The sequence below is a fragment of the Spea bombifrons genome, chromosome 7, assembly GCF_027358695.1.
Source record: "Spea bombifrons isolate aSpeBom1 chromosome 7, aSpeBom1.2.pri, whole genome shotgun sequence".
Taxonomy (NCBI): domain Eukaryota; kingdom Metazoa; phylum Chordata; class Amphibia; order Anura; family Pelobatidae; genus Spea; species Spea bombifrons.
In genome coordinates, this window is record NC_071093.1 from 5,227,335 (window position 1) to 5,246,158 (window position 18,824).

Sequence of the window (18,824 nt, forward strand, 5' to 3'; positions counted from 1 at the left end):
TTGGTTGGTGCCAAGCGAGCCCCCTGCCGGCGACCAATAGAGTTGCTCTTACGGACCTTTAAATCCTAAGGTCAAAGCCAGGTTTTCCACTTAGTGTTTGGGACTTATTTTTCTCACACTACCATATTAACCCCTGCTATACTACGGAAGATATAAGATAGCTAGAAAACCGGCAGAAAACACAGAGAAAAAAGGAATACGAACAACACGGGAACGGGCGAATATTCATAGAATACGTAGATTTCCCCGTCCAAAGACGAACACGGAGACGAACCTGAAGACTTCGCCAGCGCCAAAGTCTAGTCTGTACTATTTGGGTTTATTCTAACACAATAGACAGAGTAAGCACATATGTTCAAGCATTAGCTGTTACATTCCAATAAAGTTTGTTCCAGTTCTCCACTAAAAATAGATTTACTATTCCTTTAATAGCTGCATTCATTATTAACGTATTTCCGCAATTCAGATTTAGAATCTTAAGTCTGTATCTAGAATGTCTTTGACTCTCTCCATAAATAAACTGAGTTCAGACACGGGTCACTTGAAGACATTTGCAAAGTACCGCACATTTAATTAACATTAAACAATGGCTAATTAATACTTTATTCAATAGGACTGGAAATAATATATTTCATGTGAATCAGTAATGTTACATAATTAACCGGAACTGCCTGGTCTTGGGTCACAGGGGTGAAAACTGCCCCAGGGCTTGAGTGGTTTTGGACATTTCAACCACAGTGGAAGGTCATCTATCACTAATTGAGCACATGAACTAAATTGTCGTGTTGGTAAGAAATTGCCAGCAAATTCAAATTGGCTATCATTGAAGAAGGAAACACATTGATAAAGCAAAATAGAGATCAATACTCCTGAAGAAGTTCCAAGGCGCAGTATAACGGCATAACAGAGAGTCTTGGGATTCTTGCAACACCGCTAGTCTGTGGGTCACTTTAAACGAGAGACCACTGATCTCCCCAATCTAGGCCTAGGATGGCTCAGGAGGTGAGATTAGGAGGTGAGAGTAGGTTCTCACCCTATTGAGAGTGTGCCTTGACGTGGCGGGTGAGCTTAATTATGCTTTGGCCAATTCATATAACCAAAACCTCTCATTTATATTATGTTTATATATTTGTTGCCAACTTTATTAGGGTAAGAAGCGCAGACAGTATTTGTTTCTTGGCTCAGAAGGTAAATATGCCACTGGTTCCGAGGGTTAACATTGTGCTTCTCTGAGTCACTTTACAAATACATTCTTAAGGGGTAGTTATGTCTCAATGCGAATATGTGACTTGGATGAAAAGTTTTCTTCCTCCTCTTCATTTGTGTTTTTTTTATTTATTCAATCAGCCAATTAGTGGCACAAACCGTTGGACCAAGAACGAGGCAATTCCACTGCAGCTCTGGAGCTGAAGCTTCTCGTAAAGGTAAGTTTTTTTGTTTGTTTTTTGATTTTTTTTGTTTTGTTTTGTTTTTACCATTTTAAAGAATGCACATTAATGTATTAATATGGTGCTTTTATATGCATTATTCTTTGGTGTGACTGCCTGAGACATTCAATTGTCCCTTTAAGAGAAAACAAAGCAAAATGGTGCAGTTGCTTTTAATAGTTAATCTTTCACAATATTTAAAATTCATGTCCTTACTTTCATTTTTCTCTAGGTTCGAGAGAAAAGTCTCAGTGACATCAAGATTAGAATGAGAAGAAAAAAAAAAGGGGGAAAAAAAGGAAATTACTTTTTCAGATATAGGAAAAGAACAAATTCATATCTATTTTTGTTTTCATCCTCGTCCTCCTAAAAGACAGTGCATTATATGTGTCTTTTCTTCATCCATGCAGAACAAAATGAATACATTATTTAAATTGTTCTTTGCGAGAAACTGTAATTCATACTAAAATTTTGGTAGGCTTTTAAATAAATAATAAGATGTCATTTTTACTCAGTGTTCCTAAATGTATGAGGATTACCGATAAATTGCTTGGAGCTTTAGAATAATATTCTGGCGTGCTGGCTCGTGACCAAGTACCTGTGTTTAGGTTATTTCAGGACAAAAGAAGTAGACATTGACACTCGACCACTCTGTGGAAGAATTTGTTACAATGTTGATATATGAGCCACTTGTTTTTACCATTCTGTTGTACTTTTAAGAGAAAAACATAATATACAAAATGTGATCTCACACCAGAATGAAAATATGGATCTCAAGATTTATGTTTTTATTTGTTCTGTCTTTGTCTACTGCTTATTGTGACTTCTTTCATCGTCTGCTTATGAACCTGGCCTCTTCGTACACGTACGCAAAAGGGTGGAGCCACAGGGACAGCCTCTTCGTCGTTCCGCTAATCGGGGTGAGAGGGTTTACTCGTAGTCTCCGCCCTTTTATGGAAGTTCACCCGAAGGCCAGGTTAAGAAGCAGATGAAGAAAGAAGTCACGAGTAACAGCAGACAAAGAAAGAAGACAGAAGAATAAGAAAATGCAAGAGAAGAAGCGGACCTCCGGGGCTGAAAGTCCGGGACACGGAATCGGCAGAAAACATAGGGAGAAATTCAGAAAAAAGCGTGAGAGAGTGAACGAGAGTGTGAAGAACGTGAATGAGAGTGTGAGAGAGTATGAGAGCATGAGTAAGAGTGTAAGAGAGTGTGAAAGAGCATGAGAGAGTGAATGAGTGGAGTAGTATATAGTAGTAGAATTTTGTTAAATGTAAAATCACCTCCAAATATCATCCGAACTGAAGGGGGAGGAAACCAAATTCAATGCCCAAAAACAAATAGACTAAAACTGAAACCAAAAACGTGACCAGTCTACTGCTTTCCACTCATTTTAAGTACTTTTGCCCAGCTCTTTTGTTTTTTGACTCATTTAGACATTTGTTTCAGCTTCAGTTTTTGACAAGCTAAAATGATCTGTGTACTCCCCAGAGCACAGAATCTGTTAGAATTGGAAACTAAAGTTCCAGTTGTCTACAAGCCAAGTTTTGTACATCAGCTTCAGTGACTATTCCGATAAAGATCCCAATTTTGAGCTGAACAAACAACTTTAGCTTGAGGGATACGTTTTAGCTGCGTCTTTGATGCCTGAGAGCAGAGAGAAAGTATACAATAAAGAAACACAATTGCATGACTGCCATAAGCTTTCAGACCGTTATGAAAAAAAAGCAGAAATTCACTCAATTATTTATTTCAGCATTTGGGTGAAGTATTTGTAAACGGTCCTAATGTTAAAAGCTGGAAAGATAATGCCTTACGAGATATAAAAGTAGAACACATGGCCATTCGAAAGCTCAGTATTTATTGGCTTTTTGGCATGGCAAGCTGTAGGATTATATTAATTGAACATCATTTCATTTCAAATGGGGAGGAAAAAAATGAATGATAAAATGGCAAAAGCAAAATTCAAAATGTTCTGGAATATTTTAAAGGGATTTTTTTTTGAATATCAAAGCAGCGATTGCTTATTCATGTAAGATTTTGCCCAGAGTCATGGGTATTTTTGGCTATGGTAAGAATAATTACTAAAATCCATACCAAAGAAGTACAACTAAGAGTAAGCAGGTGAGAAAGATATTGAAGTGAACACCAACCTAAACACAACCCACCATAAAATGTATTCCTTTGTTTGATTCTAAATAGTAGACATTTTGAATTATATGATTGTACTGAAAATAATTTCTACAATTTACAAAATACACTACAACTTAAAGCGTTAAAGGTTCTGAGCATGGTCACCATTACAACAGATCGACATTTATTATCATTTTTATTATTATTATTATCTTTTATTTATATAGCGCCAACAGCTTACAATCTTGAGATATTAACCAAAAGAGCTATGGGTTATTTTCTTCTAGAATATTCCGTATATATTTGAAAGTTTATTGGTTGTGTTAGTGAATTCCGTGTCTAGATAAGGCCAACTCTCCAAGATCCCAGTTTAAAACTCGAAGCAAAAGCCCAAATCTTGGTAATATTGTACATCAGAAACCGATGTTTCAATCTGACTGAGACCCAGCAGGTTGTAAGCTATGATGACATATATTTAACCGTGACAAGAAGGGACACTTACGTTCAATAATTTTTTTTTTATATTTTATTAAGAATGTTTTTTTTTTCTAGATGCCTGGATGATGACAGGCCTTTAAGTAGAGCACCCATTATTAACACACAGCTGGACTTCTGAACATCTAGGAAGGCTAAAGATTTCACACAGCATGGGGTAAAGAATATCAAAGATCTGAAAGAATAAGACAAATCAAAAGTTCCACGTGAAAACTATGTTCGCGAGCCTCAAATCTTTGTAAAAACAGATTTTTTTAGCAAAGTACTGTAAAATATGTAAAGAACCACATTAAGACGGTTTTATTTCTTTTCGTTTTTTTTTTTTTTTTAAAGTTCATTTTGACTTCACCAAAGTTTGTTAAACATTAAACGTTGCTCGTTCACAAATACTTGTCAAATTTCAAGTTCCACTTAAAAGAGACTCAGAATAGTGGCTTTCAAGCAAAACTCATGCAAACACTTTTCAAACAAGCTCAACTAAGACAAGACGGCGTCTAAATAGCCTGCCTGTTCAGCTGGGCTTCAAAAGTTTTAATTTATTTTTCTTAGAAGACCTAGGGACCAGATCCTCAAATCTTCCTTTTCTGGGGCTACACTTCCTACATGGGGAGATGAAGCAACTTTATCCCCTTTCTGGCCAAAGCCTAACGAGGGCTGGATCTTCTAGGACCAACCGGAGTGGTGCTGAAGAAAATGTGCTACACGTGGCTGGACTGGGGATGATAAGGCGGTCCTGGCACTTTAAGGCCGGTGACATAAGCGCGGCTAAAGGCTGGATATGAGTGGCTGGGCATATCTAGCCAATAGCTGTACACCGTAGCACCCCATCGGGTGAAAATGGAGTACTGTAGGCCAGCAGCTCACTGGGCATTTGCTTGGTGTACCAGAAGTCCAGACACACACACACACACATATCTGATCCATATATTGGATCTATTATGCAAAATACAGTTTTCATTTACTAATTTATAGCAGAATTTCAGTAAAATTCCCTAATTTGCTATCCTAAAAGGTATCTTACGAAATACATATAATGTCCATAACGTCTCCTGATACTGCAACACTCAAAAACAAAATGCAACTTCAGGAAAAAAGGTCAAATCGATTCCAGGAAATATTATGTTGCGGGCGTTAGAGACAATGGGTGTTAAAAAAAAAAAATATCCTTTAAAAATTGCAAATCATTTACAAATGAATGTGACATGATATATGCAGAGGTGTTATGTTTAATTGATTATAGTAATGCTTCATAACACTTTTGACACTTTACAACTCATTTACTGTTGATGACTGCGCTAATAAAAAAAAATAAAAGGAATATATAAACTATAATCCAAATCTGGCACCAGTCGATGAAGTAGTTAGGGGACTTTATTGGTAGTTGGATCTACATGTAAAACTTTTGGTTTTCTATTCTTGACTGTTTCATCTTCTTTTTTTTGGGTCCAATACATCAATTTACAATTCAATATGGTAAATTCATTTTTTTTTTTTTTTTTTACAAACAATGACATTCATGCGCTGCGTCCTCTCTTTCCTTCGCGTTATGCATTCCATGAATTCAAGGGATGAATAAAACCATAATTACATGCATGAGAAAATATACCTTTTGCCTAGAGATGAGCCATTCACATGTTCGCAGCTTGAACCTGCATGGGGTATTTTTAAAAGAAGTCGGAACTGCTGTTTAACTGCGTTCTCACAGCAGAAATATAATGATTGTGCAGGACAAGATTCACAAACCAGATGCTCTCCAGCAGCTAACCGCAGTTTAATTGAACTTTTTTTTCGCTAAAACTTCCGAAAACTGAGTATTATAAAATAAAAATATAATATAAACAGATAGAAAAATAAATTAACCTAACATGGCATTCATTTTTTATATTTATTGTATATTGTTTTATCATTTTTAACAGACCATAGGGAGAAGAGCGGCGCTCGCATTATAAGGCGCCAAATGAGGGATGTGCGGCTTCTAGTCAAACCCGTCTGGTATCCAGCCAATGGTCGCACTTTCAATGACCGGAACTACTTCACAGCCGCCCAGCAGAAGTGGTAGAGGTTAATACAGTGAGGGAATTTAACCATGCATGGGATAGGCGTATGGCTCCTGAATCCAAGACGAGTCCAACGACCGTTAAAGGTCTAGGTCCCTATAGGAGAAATAGGCAGACTAGATGGGGCTGAATGGTTCTGATCTGTCGTCAGAGTCTATATTTCTATATTTCTAACATTGCATTTTCCCAGTAAAGCATAAAGCGACATATCTCTGGGCTAAAGTCTCATTAACTTTTTTTTTTTTTGCAGTACACAAAGGAATGACAACATAATTTGTTTCACTGAAACAAAATAAACACATTTTATTTTCCATTTAAATTCATAGTCTTTGTGTGTTTATCATAAACCAAATATTTAGAATTTATGGTTTGCTTACAAACAGCTTTTCGTCATTATCTGATCTACAGCATAGTTCAAGGCTTTCCATTTGTAGAAACAGTGCTGCGCCTCTGCAGGTCTCAGAATAGTGGTTTTTGGATAAATTATAGTAAATTCAGTTTGTTGCTTTGGAGACAGTAGCAGAAGACACATTAACTAAACGGAGCAGTGAAAAACCGAACAATTTGCTAATGTACGGAATATCAAGTAAACAATGTTACCTATTAGCGTTCTTAATTACATTAAACTTGTGTACTAAAAGCCAAAGCACTGGGCTGATTTAATGTGGTAAGTTAATCTGTTTGTTTCATTGTCATGCTTTTCCAATTCTTTTCCAGAAACATGATAAATGAGGCTTTTGACATGGTCCGACCAGGTATCGTTTCACTTACCAAAAAAAAAACAAAAAAAACAAAAAAAAAAACAATGACATATTCGAGGAAAACCACAGACAGATATTTACTTTTTTATTATTATAATACGATTATTTAGCCAAATGTTATTTTTTTTTCAGAAAATGTAATAAAAATACTGTAGTGTTTTTTGTTGGGTTTTATGGGCTCTGAGTTTGTATCTATAGCAAATAATATAAAAAATGTTATGATTGCAACATTATTAATTTATTTATTTTATTATTTCATTTATTTTTCGGTATTATTATTATATTTTCTTATTTTGATTCCCTAAATTAATTTTGTGCTTTTTTTTTTTTTTACCCTTTATTGTTTCCTTGGTGTTAAAGAATAAATGGATTCATAAAGTATTTCCTACAAGAACAAAAGCTATTCCTGTCTGTATTAAATTATTTACTGACGCATTTAGTCAACAGGATGGGCTTTTGTGAGCTCTGTTAGATCATAACACATGGAAATGTGTTACGTGTAATCAGGAGAGTTGGAAGAGGTGGTTAAGAAGTAATAAGAGATCATTTTTAACGTAACTAAATTGGACACGGGGAGAGCAAACATATCCCAGACTGAAGCTCATGAATTCTTCAACATATGGTCTCTTTGTCATTTGTATAATGAAGGAATCAGTCCTTTAAGGCAGGAGAGATTGTGTATCTATTTTTATCACAAAATATTATGAAGTTTTTTTATACTTTTTTTTTTTATGCCTTATCTTGGTTAGTCTTTACTCACGGGATTTCATGATTGTCATTTCCATATTTTTTGAAATATTGTTCATATTGTATGACATTGTATAACTTTATATCCATGAGCATCTAGCTGGTTCTTAAAAACTGCAAAATCAAAGGGCCACTTGGTTCTTTATCCGCTTCCTAGTGTATTGGTTGTTATGGAGTTAGGTGGGGTCAGGAAGTTGAAGCAATACCATCCACGTTTTATTATTATTATTATTTCTTTAATCAGAAGAGCTGACCTATCTAAAGAGGCCACGCATGCTTTTGGCTCTTGAATTTAGTAGCTAAGATGTTGAGAGGAATGTGTTGTAAGATTTGTGTGGATTTATCGACTTTTAAGGAGATTACAACTTTTGAGAGTCCTTCTTGGCAAATCCAATTTAATCCAAGTAAATCAAAGTCCAGACCTAACGTACCAAAAAAAAGTAGTTGAGAACATCTGATTCTGCCCTGAGAGCAGTCCAGAACCAGAATGCAAATTTCCCCTGCACAAGGGAAGCAATAACCCCAGACATAAATTTGAGCCTTTTGGGGGGTGCTTTTAGTATTATTAATATTTATTGTTTCATATAGCGCTGTACAATGGGTGGACAGAACACAACAAGTAGTATGTAACATAACAAATTGACTTACAAAGACAACAGGTGGGGAGGTCCCTGCTCAACGAGCTTACAAGTTGCACCGGAGTAAATTTTAATGGATATCCCATTATAAAACTAATTTTATTGGGAATTAATAACAAAGTTAATAACATCTTGTGTTCATCCAGGACAGGTCTTACTTTCAGCAATACCAATATAAAAGTCGAGTTCTAATCTTGTAATATATTAAATTGTTAACTTTTCTTAATCAATATTTCTCAACATTCTTCAGTCTTCAGTAGTCTAAGATTTTAACATGTTATATGGGGTTTGTATATGTTTGACTTGCAGATAATAATTACCATTTATATTAAAAAGTATATGAACAATGTGCACTATATAGTTATATTTATCCTGTTCTTCCGTTATTTTATAAATATATTATGTCCTGGTGCGTAAATATTTTATTTTGAGATAGACGTTACTCATTGTGCTGTCATTTCTTTTTTCATACTTTTCGTTTTCATTCCCTCCGCTTCTCCTTAAGCAAACCTTCAGCTCGGCACTTGGTTAAAAATATATAGAGATAGAGTCTGTTCACATAATTCATGTTTTGAAACCAAAAACGTGATATATTTTACTTTTTAAATTGTTTGGCTTATACAGAGATCCTGTGCGGTTTTTTAAAATTTCAGGTTTTGGGTGCTTTTTAGAACCTTGGTTGAAAAAATGAGAGAAAATAAAACTCAAGCTAAAGGTTTTATTAGTTCTCTAATTAGCATAGGAAATATATATTTAACCTCTTAAGTACCAGAGGGGTGAGTCATGTCCATGGGCCCTGTGTGTTACTTCTTAGCAATGGGAATACACAAATCTGATTACTTTGATTTTAAATATAAATATACATATCTTGATAGCAACCCAGCACCAAATGTTACTCAAGAGACGGACAAAATATTCACCCATCTCTAAAAACGGGTGGAAAGTAGCATTTACTCCACCTGTGAAATTCTTACAGGAAAAACATTGTTTCCACAAGTGAGTTTCTGCCAACATATACATCGCCTGCTGTGTGCTGTCACGGGGTGGTAACTGCGTGTTTTGCATTTTTGTTGGGTTTAAAGTCGGATATTGTGACTGAATGAGCCAAATATGATAATTCTCATTTAAGTCTAATCAACAAATTAAGTCATCCATTTAGCATCATTAAGTCAGGCTCCCTTAATGGGAAAACTAATAATTTTCTACTATTAAAGTTTCTATGAATTACAATATAAATACTGGACCAATATCTTGGCGACGTGCGTAGATTCTTGGGCCTTTCAGGCGTACGCAGTTGCACATAGGGATTGGAGTTTTGGGTTGAGAATTGGCTTTGTTCTGTGATATAGACATGGAAATTTAATCAGTTTGGGATTTTATGGTTTGGATTTTTTTTTTTTTTTTTTTATTAAGTTATGTCTGACATTTTAGCCTTTTTTAACTTAGGGCCTGCTTTCCATAGTTATGTGCCATTTAATCTGCTCATAGTATGATATTTTTATGCTTATTAATGAACAATTAGGTATATATAGTATGTATTGTGAATGACCTAATAGAATGTTATTTATATTGTACACTCAATACCAAATCTGTTGGTCTCGAATCCACAATAACTAAATATTTTAAAATAAATTGTGCAGAATATGCAATTACAAATTCAAAGGTAAAGCATGGCGTGACCCATCCACCCGTTTTCATATATTAAGAATAGCATGAACATAATTTTCAATGTGTCCATCCGAAATGTATTCTATGTTAGATTTTACAGACATGATATGAAATATAATGAGATAGAAGGTTCATTTGTAACTAGGAATAATATGATTCACCATGTTTATTTATTTTATTAAGAATATTCAGATATTCTAAAAAAAAAACAAATATGAATATATTCATTATTCATTTTATTCTAAATGACAGACAGTTATAGCTTTTAAGCTATAACACAATAGCTGTCACATTTGAAATAAAAATGTAACCACATATTTCTCCACAACATAAATCATTCAGTAGGTTGAATCGTATCATTTATGTTCTCTTTTTACTTAGTAAACTAACTGAAAGCATTTTTTCCCAGGTAAGTATTTTATTTGGAATATTTTCCAATTACATTTTATATACAGACGTTCTTTGCACTTACTGATTGATTTGCCTTGTATCAGATTTGCTGATGATTTCCATAAATTAATTGATTTCTGCTAAAAGCTGTAAAAATAGAGATAGTTCCCCAGTAACTACTGGGCCAACCAGTTATTCTACTGGAAATGGAGGATTATGTTTTTACCACAAAAGTTTACTTTTTTGGGAAAGTACTTTCATGTTGAGTAGTATGTGTAATGGATTTTTATTTATGACTCGTTGTGGTTTGTTCATTTAAAGATGAGTTGAATATATCTTGGAAGCCTCTGAGGTTTCCACCTTGGAATCTCTGGACAAAAGCCATAAAATGTTTCATCCAACCTTAATAAACATCTTTATTGTTTAAAGAATAAAATTCCTAACTCTTGCATTCTTTAAAAGGTTAAAAATATACTTACTGTATGGAGAAGCTGCAGCTCCCTGCCTCATAGATAATCTGGCAATTCTTTCCATTGATTGACTGCTTGAAGCAGCCAATCAGTGGCAGGAAAGGTTAAAAGAAACACTTACTGTATGGGGAAGTTAAAGTCTCAATGGTCTGGCCATTCTTTCCACTGATTGGCTGCTTAAAGCAGCCACTCAATGGCAGGAAAAGGCTTGTATTGAAATAAGTGTGCGGGGGGGGCATATATGTACATGGGGGTCTAACAAGACCCCCTGTGGAGCGGACTCTAGGTAAGCAAACTACGTGCCAGGAGATGCATTTGGCTAAACACATCTCCTGCATGAAGAATAACTGGAGATTGGGCAAAAAGGCAAATACTTACAGGAGGATTGAGCCGAATCCTTCATCATGAAAATTTGAAAGGACCTCTCATCTATTACTTCAAAGTGCATATGATGGCTGAAATGTCTCTTTAATTACTAGAATTATTGGAAACAGTTTTAAAATATATTTCCCACCCTGAAGCCAACAAGAAGTTCAGACACAGCTAGACCTATGTGATTTCAATATGTTAAGCAGCTTCCGCAGTCTTGTATGCATTTGAGATTATTTCAGAAATCCAGATAAGACATGAAGGTAAACCTGGTTATATTTGTATTAGAATCCTGCCGAATACATTGTTATTTATGAGCCTATATTTTGTTTCATTACCCTGCCAAGTCTTTGTATTATCAGCGGACACAGTATGTTTGAGTTGTATTATCCTAGACCCCGAAGCCAACTTCATGGTGAGTATAATATAAATCGCAAGAAACAGGTTAGATGCTTAACTGGTCCATTATACTGTTAATGATTAAATGAGAATCTCTTGCATATCGCTTCTCATAATAACCAGATAATTCAGACTCATCTTGTGAAAGGCATTCACTTTACTGGTATGTTTTGAAAAATTATTGTAGTCATACCGAATCAAGTTTACCATCTGTTACAAACGGCAATATGGCTTCATTCAAGCATTATGAATACAGCTTCCCAAGCAAAGTTGCTTTTCCAAGCTGTTCTTGTCAACAATAAACCCATTGTAATGATGCATTTTAATATCTATCAGATTAAGTAAAGAGTGACAAAGGGCCACATATGGATGACAAGCTGTTTCATCCATAAATATTTTTACATTCATGAAATATAGCCATATACTTATTAGTCGGATGTTACCAAGCTTTTCTTTAACATGACACTTTCAGAAACAAAACACAACAGAAGTTATTTCACTATCTATCTGTCTATCTATCTATCTATCTATCTATCTATCTATCATAAATTCATATACAGCACAAATATCAAATCGAGAGAAATAACGCAAAATGTAAAATAAATGATAGTTTTAACAAACTAAAATAGTAGTTTAAATAAACCTTACCCGGAGATGGAGTCTACTGCGATAGCCTTTGGATTATGAAGGTCGAGATCTATCAAAGTAACACACACCGTTCCATTGTTATTACATACAAATATTTTGTCGCTGCCGTGATCGACAAAGTAAAAATTTCCTGTGAGCCAATCCACTGCCATTTGCTGAACATCTGCCAAGATGCAAAACACAAAAAAAAGGTACATGATGTTTAAATCACACTTTCCTACACAGCATGAAGAAGTAAGAAAAAGAAATATATACAGTATATTATGGTTAAAATTAAACTGTGAAACTACGGCATAAATGCAACTTAAGTTTTGTGTTCTTCGATGTACATAAGGATCATCTGGGTTTTGGGGCCATTTGAGGATCTTCTGAAATTGCTCATTAAATTGCAAGGTAAATTAATAAACATATTCTGCAAAACTTTTGTTACAAATATAAAACAGGCAGTCAGTATGTCTTCTTTGTATCTCATTTGAGAGTTGGCAAAACAAATAATATATTATATGAAGGTTACATCATTCTTAACCCCTTAATGGCAAAGCCTGTACATGTACGGGCTCAAAATGCATTGTTTTCAATGGGTTTAGGGACCGCCCATTCTCCTTAAGGGGTTAAAAAGGATCTTATAATGATATCGTCTTGAGTGTTTTAGACAACTACAAGTTAAAAAAAAGCCTGAAAAACATAAAAAAACAAAGCAAGCATTCAGTGCAATCCCAGAAAATACCATTCAAAAAACACCTAGCTGGGGATTCTGTCACTTCCATGGTCATATAGTTCTTCGCCCGCAACCACCTCAAAGTACCTTGCTTTGGTTGGCATACTTATTGGTCATTATTATTCTAGCAGCAACCCGGAATCTGAATGGTTATGTTTTTTTTTAGGCTGTGCGCTCCCCTAGTTTCTATTTTTATCCTGAAAAATATATATTTCAGAGCAAATATGGACTTCAAATTTGGCTACATGTTTTTCAGCAGTGTTCTCCAGCTTGGAACGAGGGAAGCTGAAGAGAAGACAGCAAAATACATTCGTTATGAAGTCCACTCTTTAGTCAATAGATATCTAGATGATACTGGCAAGCTGAATGGATGGAACTCAATTTGGCCAGAAGGAACTACATGGAAACAATGAACTTGAGGGTAAACTGGTGAGCATATAGCTCGTATAGCAACTCCAAGCAGCAGTTGAATTGGAAACTTGTCCATAAAATGTCAGTCTCCTTGGTAAATTCATTGGGAGCCATACTGAGTAAAATTCAGATGATCTCAGAGGTGTTGAGTTATTTTCAGGTTCATCATCAAAGTCACATTCCTACAAGCAAGCAACCCTTAGAACTTTGGTTAGTTAATAGTTAGTGACCTAAGTGTTATATTTGGTCTGAATTGATGTTTCGCTGAGAAGTTTAATATCTTTAGAGCTATTACTTGATTTGAATTGAGGTTTAACTTAAATGCCTGCTAAAATGTAACCAAAATTGTACAGAAAGTACTAAAATAAAGTATATTAAAGTATTATTAAAAATGTACTCTCTCTCTCTCTCTCTCTCTCTCTCTCTCTCTCTATCTATCTCTTTCTCTCCCCTTCTCTCTCTCTCTCTAATTTAATTTACTGTAACTTTTGATTGTGTTACACCAATGTAAATGTTAAAAAAAATAATTTATGACCCAACGGGCCTCCAAAAATGTCTATATATGGTTCCAAAATAATTTGGCCATATTTCCGGTTTGTTCTCGGAACGTTTTACACATGTAAATTGTTTTAGCCTTGCCAATACACATGAAAAATACAAACACAAACAAAGAGAGCCATTACATCCCTAATTTCCATGTAAGTGAATTTGTAGCTTGTTGCCAAATGATTATAAAATTATAATAGCGTCCCTCTAGCCTGCCATCTGAACCAAACAATAAAAGGAGATTTATAGCAGTTTACGGTGATTACAATCTTTTCTTAACTGCATATTCTAAATATGTCTCATAAATCTGCTCGATTATAAATCAAAAACATTTTTTTTTCTTCTTGAAGGAAAAGAGGTCTTCCAGTGTTGATCTTAAATGAAGGAAGCATAATAAGCCATTATTAACAAAGGCATCAAGCGCGGGAGAGTTAAATGAAAGACGTGGTTGAGGATGATACAATGTGACCACTTAATCTTCACATGCTTTGTTGATTATAATTGCACTTCTCTAGGGAAATAACCATATAGACTTTGTCTTTCTTTTATCATAATGCTGCCTCCTTTAGCAAAAAGCCTTTGCAAGTTCCGATAAGACAAATGATTGTCGTTTAGCTCTGTGATTTTTTTTTGTTACCATGGTTTAATAATACATGTCAATTTATTATGTCATAATATATATATAACAGCAGTTTAATAAGTACATCATTCATTCTCCTAACATTGGTCAGTCGATTCGATTTTTCAGTGATTATTCTCAATTACTTTACTCAATGGGCATTGTAAATTTGTTAGTTTTAGAAAATCAGCCCTATTTATGCGGATACAAATCATTATTATATATATATATTACGAAGTATTCCACTATAGTAATTTTTGAACTTTTTCAAGAAAAAACCTTGTTTCTGCATCTGAGTTCCTGTTACATGATGAGACAAAGCATGTGCCGCTTTAGAAAACTTTTAGTAACGTCAGTGGGTGGGAGATATGAGGTTCAGACTTTCAGACAATGTTTTTGTAGGAATTACCATTGAAGCAGGCAAACAGGTCTGTTTTATCTATCAGTTCCTTAAAGAACCTTCAAGGTCAGCTCTGAAAGAAGGGACCTTCAATCCTAATGTCTGTAGGAGTCTATATTGTAATTATTTCATTGTGAACATTTGGAATATATCAACATTTGAAAGCTTGTACGTTGCTTCTTATTTTATGTATTTATAGGTTGGTCTATCGTCATTTGGACATGGTCATTCTTAAATGTATCAGTTTCTGTAGGAATATGTTTTAATTACACTTTGATGATAATAAAATGCATAAAGTTTTAAGAACACACTATGGAAGGTCGATAAATCAAAGTAATCTGAGAAACAGTACTCAATATTTGAATGAAGCTATGTTGACAGACACCGAATTAGAGCTCAGTCAACAGCAGCTATGGGTAATGTGGACTGACAAAAGGTTTAAGGCGACTACACAGAAAAACACAAGTCTAACTTATCATCACTTGAAGAACTGTCATATGAGATGTATAGACCAAGATATCAAGCAGCTGTTTAGTGGCATATAGACGGAGCACACGGGTTATACATCATGACAGATGGATCTTCTCTTCAAGCATGACTTTCTTGCATTTTTTCTAAGTATGTGACATTGTATTTTGTTTACAAGCGACTATGTTTATTACAAAAGGCATTCATTAGCTAATTAAGTTTCCAGGACCGCTTTTGAATTAGTAGGAGCATATTTTCAGGACAGTATTGTACAGCGAAATCAAATTATCTAGGTGCAATACTACAGTCCCGAAGCAATGACATGGCGCTATTCCTGTAGGTATCTTGGAACGTTCAATGAATTCCACGGAGGTTTTGACATCTGTGTCTCTAAAGCAACATCGGTCAAAGGTGGACCAACAGCCGTTATTTGCCTCCATTTATCATAGCCCATTGACATTTGCTGTCTTAATGAGTGAGAGGTTTATGGGACCAGGAAACTTCACATTACATCTGATCCAAAGCTACTCAAGCTCTTCTCAGCTATTGACACAATGTAGCAATTTAGCTTTATCCGAAGTGAAGTTTGGGATTTAAAAAGAGATCTAGAGCATGCTTTTATCTGTATGTATCCATCTAAAATCTACCCAATCTACCACCAGTGTCTATCCAACCGTCAGACACACATACGCCATTAGGCGACTGTCGGCCTTAAAGTGCCAGAACCACTTGGTCTCCTAATATCTTTATCCCACAGTGTCCCATTACAATGTATACCTGAATATACTGGTATTATATTAAATATGTCTATTAGACTAAAGGCCCTCAGCTCACATTAGTTTTTGTGGTTTATGTGTTTTTTTTTCTATTTGCATTATTGCCAAACCAATACGTAAATATTATGAGAAGACCGCTTTGAAAATTGGATTCTAGTTTATACATTTCATGTGGTTTTTTGAAAATAAACATTTCCCATTTTATCAAAAACTTCCGAGCACTTACTGTGAAGGTATTGAGAAACATGTATTATCCTTTCATCTGTAAATGTCCATGTTTTTGTTATTTTAGAACATTTTAGCTGAAATGATGGTTTTTTGGATTCAATCCAGCAGACAGAATTTTCTTCATAAATAAAATCCAATGTGTAAATCCCATTTGCATTTAAAGAGCTCCTGGTGGGTGATGGTTCTCCATTAACTTCGAGCACTTCAATTGTTTCAGAGTTTGCAATCAAAAGAACTGGAGATCTGTCAGCGGGTTCTAGAATGAAATAGAACACGATCATAAGAGCTTGGTTAAAGGCAATGTACATATATTTATATATCGCATGCTTAACATCTTGAAAATTAGACTTTATATCATGGCCATTGGACATGTGCATACAACCATATAAAGAGAAAATGTTACTAGACCGTATAATGGTTTATGGGGCTACGTTAAGGTCAAAATCAGAATTTTGATAATTGATTAGTATGCATTATCAGTTTTGGAACTATTCTTCTGGTGGAAATCAAGAGTATACTAAGCACAGTCAGATTATGTTCAAAATTAAAAGCCTTCTGGAAATCATTTTTTTCTCTGAGGCAATTTGCAATTTGTCATTTCCTTCTTTTTTTATTGGAGATATCCCTCCGAATTTCCATCACTAAATGATGAATCGTACCCAATGGTTAGTAACAAAGCTAATACTGGAAATTCCACTCCTATAAATAATGTCTTGAATCCATGGCTCTTTCAAGGAAGTTTGGAATATCTCCTTGAAGGTCGTCATCTCGACAGCATATCCACAGCTGGTCAACAAAAACATAGGATAAAAGTATTTACTAAAAGGTGAGTTGTTTCTGAGGGCGTGAGGGGCACTTAGATGCCCCACCAAGGGTTTTATTTTTATTTTTAATGCTCCATCCTTTCCAGCAATTTATAGGTTAATGAATCTATGAGTTGGTTGCTTCTTTTAACACACATCAGCTTGACTCTAATGCAGTTGAATGTATGTTAGCTGTCAATGCTCGTGTGAGTTGGTTCCGGTGAATTTGCACTTCTGTATACCCTCCTATAGGTGAAACATTCATTTCCTAACAGTTTGTGGACATTTTCAACATTAAAGGAAACTATTTGGTGTACAGAAAAATAAGTTTCTGCTATCCTATCTCCAACATACACAAGTACTTAGAACACACCTTAGGGTTTAGCAATGGTTTAGCCAGCTACATACGTTATATGTACATCTCTATACAAGTCTACAGAACTCTACAGAAGTCCCTGCAAGTGTCCGCATGGACCACAAACTACAAGATAATGGAGAAGAACATGTACCATAATATCTAAAAATGACATAAAATAAGTGTAAAGGATGTTAAGAGTTTCCATTTTCTACTTTTGGGTAGTTATTTTAGGCAATAGAGGAAACTGATACATACAGTAACAAGATAATTATTTTTGAGGCTGAATAGGAAGGATGGTGAAAAAGGCAAGGGGACTTGGAGAAGACTGAAAAGATTATGAATAAGCTCAACAATTTGAGCTTTAATAAAATAAAGGGTTTCCATTTTGGCTATAGTAATCTTATACATGTCAATAGCATTCCGAGATCACAAAATAAATTACAAATCATCCGTAAAGGGTAAATTGTGCTGCCTGGAAACATTCTGCTACTAGTCCACAATAATGAAATTAAACTCTTTATAAATTCATTTGTGTCTCTGAGACGGAGAACTGTATATTTGGAACATCGAATAAAAGCTTTGTTACAGTAAAATCTACACAAGACAGAAAAAAAGGAACAAGTCTTTCCGGGTCAAATGCATTCTGTGGAAATCTGATTGATACCAAAGAAAGATGCAGAAAAAGCCCACAGCTGTCTTTTATCCTTTCTTTTAATTTATTACCGGAAAAAAGTATGTTAATAAGTAGGCAGCATTTGGAGCTGTAAATTTCAAGAAAATTAATCCTTTATGATGTTTAAAGGTATCAATTATTTAACTTTTTTGTGTGTGTTGATTAAAATCGAAGAAAGCACCCCAACTTTTCCTTACGAAGCAGCTTGACAGCACCCAGGGGCGTACCTAGAGTATTTGGCACCCGGGGCGGATCCTGTAAGTGGCACCCCCCCCCCAAATGTAAAGACATCTACAAAATTATGTTGGCAAGAATATTTATTGCACCAATTTGTAAACTGTATGTCAACTGTAAACAACAAGAAATCTGAAAAAATAAATTAATAACTTATAAGTAAAATAAATAGGTTTAAATAACATTTACTGAACATATAATAGTGCTTTCTTTAATAACCCCCCCCCCCAAAAAAACAACAAACACAACAAGTTTCTAAGAAGACCTAACAAATGAGTGACAAACATTACAAATTAAGTACTGGCTAAGCAGCTAAAGACACTATAAACTAAAAAAAAATCTGATATTATAATCAGGAGTCACCATAACATTGTTCTCTTTTCATTTA

General features: G+C 34.9%; 1 protein-coding gene across 1 annotated transcript in view; it reads right to left on the reverse strand.

Annotated features, from left to right (window-relative positions):
• The window catches only part of LRP1B (LDL receptor related protein 1B), a 557,319-nt gene that overhangs the window by 305,115 nt on the left and 233,380 nt on the right, over positions 1 to 18,824 (reverse strand). Inside the window, exons 6-7 of the mRNA XM_053471115.1 lie at positions 16,367 to 16,624; positions 12,203 to 12,365 (exon numbers count right to left, since the gene is read on the reverse strand). Of these exons, the coding sequence (XP_053327090.1) occupies positions 12,203 to 12,365; positions 16,367 to 16,624 (421 nt within the window). The remainder of the gene's footprint in view (positions 1 to 12,202; positions 12,366 to 16,366; positions 16,625 to 18,824) is intronic.